The 10222-nt window shown below is 29.1% G+C and overlaps 1 protein-coding gene across 1 annotated transcript; it reads right to left on the reverse strand.

The window, feature by feature from the left end:
• Positions 1 to 835: 835 nt before the first annotated feature.
• Prosbeta1 (proteasome beta1 subunit) lies at positions 836 to 8548 on the reverse strand. Its single transcript, XM_018549092.1, has 5 exons — positions 8350 to 8548; positions 1688 to 1755; positions 1455 to 1586; positions 1104 to 1378; positions 836 to 1042 (listed from the first exon to the last, which is right to left on the reverse strand). Exons 1-5 carry the CDS (start codon positions 8440 to 8442, stop codon positions 915 to 917), a joined length of 696 nt encoding a protein of 231 aa, XP_018404594.1. The 5' UTR covers positions 8443 to 8548; the 3' UTR covers positions 836 to 914.
• Positions 8549 to 10222: the final 1674 nt, after the last annotated feature.

The following is a 10222-nucleotide window of genomic DNA, read 5'->3' on the forward strand; positions in this document are numbered from 1 at the left end:
GAATAAAAAAAATGGACTATTAAATTAAACATTGAAATGACAAATTATCACTCGTATTGCGAAATATTGATTAGAAATTATATTTTATAGATGTGTAAAATAAATTAATAACAGTTTATAATTTCAAAAAATATAAACGTCCACACACGCGATTGTTAATAAAAGATAAAGACTACATTAGGACAAATCGGTATCCTATTAGATCGATCGTATTATACGTAAAACAAGGATGGCGTATATCATATGCAAAAATGATAAATCTATCGCGAAAGCCAAGAGATGACTACCTTGACAAAGATCACGCGAACTATGGCGGAACCTAAAAGAGTTCGGAGCGTTACGCCGCGCCGCGATTACGCGCATCACGATAGTGTCATTGTGACAATCTTCTAATTAAACTGACAATAGGCACAAAGTATGGAGTATAAAACGAACGACTAATAAATATACCTCGCAGTTACAAGACTCGCAAGTAGATAATAGTCTAAATTTAGTAAAAGATACGGATATATTTTGATAAAATTAAGAACTGCACGCGCGATTAGCACGAGTCTTTTTATATAAAACAAAATCTCTTGTATAAAAATGGCTAAAAATATTTCATAACAGAAATATTATACAATAATAAGTATAATAATATCCCAGCATGTGATCAATACTTCTAAATGATCAGCATGAAAATTAACAGTTAATTAAAAATTTCTATAATATTGTTATATTTTATTGCTTGTTAGAATAACAATATTTGTTGTATTCTCCCAGGATAAATAGCGAAGAAACAAAAGAAAAATATTTAATTACAATTTTTCCTTTAATTTTAATTAGCAAATGTGGCATATATTTTGCATAAATTTCTAGAAATATATTTTATATTAAACATACACATATTATAAACATATTGAATGACATAATTTTCACCCTTCATAAAAGCGCGGCAATTCGTTGCCTAGTATGACTTTTCTCTCAATTCCTTTCTCTGTAATCACACCAGTTCGTATTACACCACCACTGCTACCATCACGAGCCATTGCTAATGCAAGTGCTAAAAGAAACATTGAAGTCATTAGTTTGTAAACTGCTGAATCTTTTTTTACAATACTTACTATTCTCTACCAGCTTGAGACACTCATCTTTCGACATATTGGGTTTGTATTGAGCATCTACATAGCCATAGACATATGTTGAGCCAGAACCGCCAATTGAAATTGGTTGTCTAACACACATACCGCCTATAGGAATACTGTAAACCTGACCACCTTTCTGCTTATCCCATCCTGCAACTAGAATCCCGGCCATTAAAGAATCTCGGTAGTTATAGCATATTTCACGGAATACATTGGCAGCAGTTTCCACTAAAGGTGGCATTCCAAGTTCCATCCTAAAATAATAACATAACTTAATATCTTAGATAGAATAGATACGATAATTTTTATAAATGTCTTTTGATATCTTACTGATGTAATCCTAAATGATAAGCTACAATATCAGAAATTGCCTGAGTATCTGCTGCCGAGCCAGATCGACAGCAATAAATATAATCCGTCACTCTCGTCAATTTATCGGCAAAACGATTGGAAACATAAGTTCTAAAAAATATTATGTAAATTAATATTATGTGTAAATAAATTATATAAGTTAAAATCATAGGGAATAATCAATAAAGCTTTGCTAAATAATAATACTTTACCCCGTTGTACCTCGAGAATCAGCACCTATTACCACGCCACCATTAAACTCACATGCCATAATTGATGTCTGTAAACAGATTGTAAGACAGCTTTAAACACTGCATCACTTGACGTAAAAAGTTAACAGTGAATTCATAAATTAAGATAAGGGGACTTTAGGTAATAAATCCATAATCATGTCTCTTTGCAGATATTTGAGTAAAATTTTGTAAGTGATAAAGAAGAGTATATAAATATAAATAACAAATATGTATCTTATTTATAAAAGCTGCCACTTTTGTGTAAGTGTTTGTCTATTTCTGAGTTTTTTTTTTCTTTCAGATATATAGTTTTTCATAAATAATCTTTTCTTTTTTAATATTTCTAGTAAATATGTATATTATTTCATACGTTAAAATATATCTTTATATATTCGTTTATTTAAATAAATATAGTTTATTTAAATAAATATATATAGAAAACAATTTCAACATATACAGGGTGAGTCATTTTAATCGCCTCAGGCAAATATCTCAAAAACTAAGACAGAAAAAAGTTTTACATAAAAGTTGTAGATTTTTTGGAGAGAAAGAAGGTGGAAATATAACGAATTTTGGATAGGGTGCACTACCAAGATCAGATCAAGGTTAACATGAATTTCTTTAATGGACCTCCTATTTTTTATTGCATATTTTTGTAGCATACCTCGACAGTTTCCCAAAACACTATAATAAAATATTTTTTCATGAAGTACTTTTCGAGTTATAAGGCTTGAAAGTTACAGTATCGCTGACATTAGCATTGCTCAAGATATCCAAATAACGGTTAAAACCCTTTCATTTTTACGTAAAAATAAATTTTCATTGCAAAAATGAAAATAAGAGTTGCAACCTCCATTGGCCTTGATCTTGATAATTGTTATCCAGATCATGATCTTGAACAACATTCAAGAGGTTTTAGTCGTTCATTGGATATTTTAAGTAAAGCTAATGCCGGCCAGTATTATAACTTTCAAACCTTATAACTCGAAAAGTACTTCATGAAAAAATATTTTATTATAGTGTTTTAAAAAGCTCTCGAAGTGTGCTACAAGAATACGCAAAAAAATAGGGGATTTCTATTTAAAAAATTCATGTTGACCTCTTGACCTAGCCTTAGTAGTGCACCCTATCCAAAATCCACTATTTCCACCTTCTTTCCCCCAAGAAAACATACAACTTTTATATAAAACTTTTTCTTGTATCTCTCTTAGTTTGTAAGATATTCGCCTGAAGCGATTAAAATGCCTCACCCTATATATAAACTAACTATGTAAATTTTAACCGTAAACTACGCCAGTGAATTTTATAAGTACAAATACAAAAATGTTTATATAACATTATATATTATGTGCACTTCATTTTTACGGACTTATTTTAATGAAGTTATTCTGGATTCATATTTACAAAACATTCTTCTTTATTTTTATCCGCACAGGACACTGGCAATTTAACTTTTAAAACCTGGATCTCGTATTAATATTAAAGCTGTGTTCCAATATATACTGCCAGCACTAAAAATCTATAGTATATGTAAAGTTAAAATTTTCGGTATTGACAGTATAATTGAATGTACTTGACTATAAACCTTAGATATAATGTTGAAAAAATTATAACAATTATTTGGAATGAAAGCATTTTAAGAGAATTACGAGCAAAGTTCAAAATTCCAGATTCTTTTATATTTTCCCTGACATTTCCCGATTTTCTCTGGCCAATTTTAAATTCCCTGACTTTTCCCGGTTTTCCAGACCCATAGGAACCCTGTCATTATTTAACATATTTATGCCTCAACAAATAAATATAAAATAATAGATTCTACGCACAAAAATTTACGTCAATATAATTATTAATTAATAACTTAAATTTTTTTATTTTCATCCAATGAAAGGCCATTAAAAAATATTAATATGATTAATTATTTATAAGGAAAAAGAGGTCATTTTTTAAATTCCATTTTTATTTTATAGTATGATTAAATCGAGGAGTCAACCACTACTTAAAAAATGTGATTGCTAATTATGGCAATACAACACTTTAGTGCTGGCATTGTTATTGTAATGTTAGTATTGCCAGCAATGCTGCTTATTCCTAATATTTTTATTTTATTATCAGTATTGTCACAATATTGCCAGTATTACCAGTATTAAATAAGAGAGAGTATTTCTAGTATATTCTCGAACAATACAAAATCTAAACTTGTAACATAAAACGTGTTTAAATCATCTTTTAGATGTAAAAAAACGTCTTATGACTCGATTTTAAACACTTTTGTTATCTGATTACTTCTTTTTTCTTCCATTTCTTTATTGCTAGTGTTATCGTCAATATATTTTAAAGACGTTTTTGAAGATATATTTATTTTGTTTTTTTCAGCACTAAATTCCAATAATAATTTATTAAAAATTAATAAATTAATAAAAATTAATGAATTTAATTGAAGTAACAAAATTAATTAATTTTTTTTTTTGTTTTACATAATATGAGATGTAATAGATATATATTATATAGTAATATAAAATATAGAATATATAGATAATATATAATGTAACGTACAAATAAAAATTGTATATTATAGGGCAGAGTGGTCTAAATCCGGTCTCTATTTGCAGTTTTAATTCTCTATAAAGCGTAAATAAAGTGTGATAATAAAACCAATATGATTGCCGTTCGAAAGATTATTTAATTTCCTTTATTTTTACTTTTGACGTATCTCTTACCTGTGTTGAACTATAATAGAAAATGTAAAAATGCATTTTCCAGTCCGATTTGGAACTCATAGTTTCAAATCATCAGTACCACAACCAGATTGTGGTGAACCTCCTTTCTTCGATGAATTAACTGGCTTACTTATCTTTTTAGAATTTTTTGTATAGATCCGATTTGGACACCCAAAGAGAGGTCCGATTTGGACACGAGTTCTTTCGAACTATTAGAACAAATTTTACAATAAATCGCAAAAGTAATCACAAAACTCTTGATATTTTTTAATTCTACACTCTTTAATTATCTCTTAAATCAATTACCGTTCAAATTTTTAACATCTTTTAAATGATTTACAAGAATTTTCTTTTTTAAAAAAATTTTCGCATGATAGCCGAAAATGTATATTCTATTCTATGAACATTATGACAGAGTACTGCAAAACTACTGTCACATGTTCGGTGTTATAAGAACTTTACATTATAAATAGCACGCAAATTTGCTTAACTATATTTATTTAAATTTAAAAGATCCGATTTGGAACACGGTCCGATTTAGGACATTCTCCCCTATATATAATATTATATATGGATTATATATTTTTTCACAGAATTTGATTTATTATTAATTTAATTTACATTAATTAATAACAAATCATTAAAATTTAATATATGTCTTTCAACAGATTATTAAGATCCAATAAGATGCTATAAGCATCAAATATTGTTAGATTGCGTGTCAATTTAACTAGTGATATTACTACGGTAGTTATTTAGAGTTGCGTTTGTAAAAGACTGAAAATATTTCGGCGCGCGATTAAAGAAGACTACATACGTGGTAAATAAAATTCACACAATTCTGTAGCAACCTAAATCTTGCTTGATCGTCATTCGGCCTTTATTCAATTATTGTTTATTATATATAGAATTATATTAGTATAAAAAAGGTAGCCATACGGATATGATTGCCATAAATTTTAGAATAACTATAAAAATTCTCTACTTATAAAAATTATTAGAAAAATTACAACCTATGGCTATCTTATCTGTATAACCATAATACCCGAGTTTACTCTAAAATTATGGGATTATATTAAAATTTAAAAAAAATTATATTAAAATAAAAATATAATTTTTTTTGTAGAAACGTAATGAATAATAAAATAAAATAATAATTATTTGTTTTTGAACTTTTTGTTACATACATTTTTTCAGAAATATATTGCAGTAATACAATAATAAAACAAGTAATGCTAGCAACATTAGCAATAGTACGAATATGCTAGCAATATATAGAAATACATAGCAATACGTAACAATATATTAATACTTGGCAATATTGTGCATAATAGGTAAAGCATTATTATGTAATTCTCTTCCATGCTATTACGTTGGTTAAACAAGGACAATCAAACTTTAATGTTTTGCCCTTATCTACGAAAAAGGCCATAATAACTACTTTCAGGTTTTTCTTTGATAAAATATAATATTCCTCCTAATATCTTTGAAGATTAATTAAACGCTTACCAGATGTATACTTCAGAAATCTAAAATTAAAATAATTTTTTAAACGTTCATTACATAAAATATTTCGATGGATATAAGCACAACGTTAACAGATTATCATTTTTCTTTGCCACTGCTGTATCAATGCAATTGTCATCCGTTATCTCATACTGCCTATTACCTCGTGTATCGCCATCTATTATGCGCAATATTGCTAAGTATTGTTAATGTATTGTTAATGTATTGCTACGTATTGCTATCTATTATGTATTGCTATGTATTACTAGCATATTCCTACTATTGCTAATATTACTAACAGTTTAATATTACTAAACAGTTTAAACTTGCAAACAGACACGGAACTTTTTGACAAAACATATGATTGTTTACTTTCGCACATTTGATTTCCATAATTTTAATATACCTTCATAACGTTCTTCTAAATGTCACATTATGTCACGAACACTAGACAAGAATACTTACAATTTATTACAACTAATATTCATAGCATGTAAGTTATTTGCACAAATTTTATATTATAATCATAACAATTATTCTATTTATAATTACAATTGTTCTTCTACACATAAATATAATCCTTTTCATTATTAACATTAATTTATTTTATACAATCTCTCATTGTCATGATTTATCATTTGATTATAAAGTGTTCCAGGCAGCACAATGACTATGTTATATTAGATTTCTTTGATAAGGATCCAAACCGAGCATCGAAACGTTAGAGAAAAATTGTACAATTTATAATAAATATATCGCATCATCACACACCAACATCCTGTGTACATGACTTGACAAGGCAATTTCACTACCTCAGATTTTTATCGCACGAGTCAACTGGTATCACCTTTCATTATAATATTACTAGCATTGCCTGTTTTATTACTATATTGCTACAATATATTTCTGAAAAAACGTACAGTGATTCCCATAGTGGTTGACTCCTCGGATTAAATTAAGACATATATAAACAATATGTTATATAATATTTTATTTATATATTTGATAATGTAAATAATCTTTTAGAATTTGGAATTTACCTTTTATTTACTTATAAAATTTCAAATTAAAAAAAGAATTACCATTTAGTCTGTTAACTGTTATTTTTTAAATTTGATGATTATTAAAATTATTTCTCAATAACAGTTACTCAGTAACAGATAATATAATAATGCCGGTTATTACTGATCAGTAATAATTGGATTCAATTATAGTATAATAGATACACATAAAATTAAAACAATGTATTTTAATAATATTGATCATATAAAGTTGTAAGTTACTAAAAATATTGATACATGCTGTTATTACTGATTAGTAACTTACTATTTTTAGTAACTTACAACTTCATATGATCAATATTATTAAAATATATTATTTTAATTTTATGTGTATCTATCATACTATAATTGTGAAATATGGATTCTATTAAAGCAATACATGTTTAAGAATCAAAATCCATATCACTGTCAGTATTCTACATCAATCCATCAATATTAACCATACACAATCAATAATATTGTTAATATATGTTAAACTGTCAGTGTATATTAATACTGTCCGTACTTGTTAATAATGACAGTATTTTTAACCATGTAGGGTCAACTTGATAAGAATTCTACAATGAGTCAGTAGTCGGTAATCAGAAGTTTAATCTAAAATGGGCCTTCTACAATAAGCCGTAAGTCACAAATCATAAGTCATAAGCTAGAAATAGACCAATCACAGTCATCAATTTTTAGTTTCTTACTTCCGATTTATGACTTATGGCTTATTGTAGAAGGCCCATAAGAGTTGAAGTACAAAGATGATCACATAACTGAATCATGGAACATAAGTGATAGTTGTAGATTAATCAAAATATTGTAGATCAATTTACAAACTACGACTCATGTTTTATAACTTAGTTATGAACTATGACTACAACTCACATTTTCTAACTCAGTTACAACTATCTTTGTGCTGAGGCCCTCAGTTGTACAAGTTGGCTATTGAGCAACTTCTTTGATTAAGATTTCGAACCATTTAAGACTTTCGACTACTGACTCAATGTAGAGCACCAGTAAGATTTTTTATTACCGAATCAATTGTAGAATCAGTATAAATATTTCGCTCTACAGTACACAATGACACTATTTTGAATTAAATTTATTTTTATGCAAAAACATCGATTGAGTACATTTTTTTTCAAAATTTGAAATGGATCTTTACATTTACCGTTGTTTTTTAGCTTCAAATTACTAAGGCTAATTCTACAATGTACTTTTTGTTTCCTGTTTCTTGCTGTTTGCTCTTGCCTTCTTGATCAAAAATCCAAGAAACAAACGGCAAGAAACAGGAAACAAAAAGCACATGGTAGAATTATCCTAAATTTCAACTTTGCAATGTCATTATAACCTAAAATAACTAATAACTCACCCCTGTGCTTTGTTCTGAATTAAAACCATCTGGTACCATATAATATGGTACACTAGTTGTGAGCGATTGAATATTATTATCTATGTAAGCCATTTTTCGTAACTTTTAATAAACTGTGAACTGTCAAACCTTTTGTACAATCACATTCAACTCATGAGCAACTTGGAGCAACTCCAGTTAGTTCTGGGGTGCGTTCAGAAATTACACTCAGATTACTCTTGGGTGCATTTTTGATATAATATACGTAACGTAAACTATAACCCAGAGTTACCTAGGCGTAATTTCTGAACGCAGCCCAGTATTCTAGCAATGTTGTCAACTTTCGGAAAAAAAAGATAGGACCAGTTGCAGGATTAAGGGTAATTTTACATGCAGCGCGGAACGCGGTACGCGGTACATACGCGGTAGACGGTAAAGTAACTAGGAACCGCACACGGTAAAGCGGGGAGCACAGACTTTTGCATAACGCATAAACCATATACATAAAGAATTTGATTGGCCCATTGACTCATGCATAAGAAAATGGGCCAATCAAATTCTTTATGTATATGGTTTATGCGTTATGCAAAAGTCTGTGCTCCCCGCTTAAGCCGCGCTAATTTCATATATGTAATATTACATACACGGAGTATTAAGACTCCGGAGTCTTAATACTCCGTGATTACATATATGGCTAATTTTCTCCTACTATTAAGGTAAGAACTCATGGGCGCGTCACGCGTCATTGGGGAAATAACTAGATTATAGTGACTTCTAGCACTGTCGCGTTTGACGCGTTTACAGTTGAATTTATCCAACTTCAAATGGTGTCGTCGCCTTTGGCATGGTCATGAAGGAAGATATAAGGAGACTCCACTCGGTCTCGCCAGTCTACAAGACATGAACCCATTTTAGGTTTCGAGTTCCGTTTCCGATTCTCGACACTCGCAGCGCTCGTGAATTTAGTAGTGCTGCGCATAATGAGTGCGAGTAAGAGAAATGATCATTTCTCTTACTCGCACTCATCAGAATCGGAAGCTGAACTCGAAACCTAAAATGGGTCCACTTTTATTTTACGGAGTGGAGTCTCCTTATATCTTACTTCCTGGGCATGGTATAAGGAAACAAGGTGTAGCACGAAGGGAGATGCGCAGTGGATTTTCGTTCAACCAATCGGTAAATTTTGCCAAAATGTACGAAAACTGCCGAAGCCGGCCGAACGGGAGACACGAAGGTACGGTTGTATGTACATACCACCGGAGATAAACAAAACGCATACAGGCTTATATATATTGTACGTGACTGCATGTATTTGCAAGGAAGGTCGTAAAATATATAATATTTTATCGAAAATAGCCCGATATAGATATCCAGAAATATATTTTGTCGTTTCCATCAACTGCGGCATTATTTTATCGAAGGCGGTGACGAACAGCAATTTTGACGTTAAAGGGTTAATTTAACGTTTCTTGTAGTTTTCAATAAATATGAAACATTTGACAAAAATTCATTTTTTATTTTTGGTTTCTTAATAACTGGTTATTATTTTAAACAATTAAATAAAAACATTATTCAAAACATATATTTTTTAATTAGAAATTTTTAATTTATTAATTTTATTTATTAATTGCTTAAAAATAACTTTACAGGAATTTCAACACTCGAACTTAGTATTTCAAATTTTTAAGCCACTTAAACCCAAGTATTTAATCCTTATAATTTAATTATTTACTGCATTCTTACGTTATATGGCTTATATGTGTATATTTCATTTTTAATAAAAAGTACAAATCTTATTAATAAAATGTTGCCAATATTTTATTCGACATTATCACCATATATTTCTTTTATGTTAAATCATAAGTAATGCATTTAAGAAATATTGTTTTCATTC

Source organism: Cyphomyrmex costatus, unplaced genomic scaffold, assembly GCF_001594065.2.
Source record: "Cyphomyrmex costatus isolate MS0001 unplaced genomic scaffold, Ccosl1.0 scaffold777, whole genome shotgun sequence".
NCBI classification, from domain to species: Eukaryota; Metazoa; Arthropoda; class Insecta; order Hymenoptera; family Formicidae; genus Cyphomyrmex; species Cyphomyrmex costatus.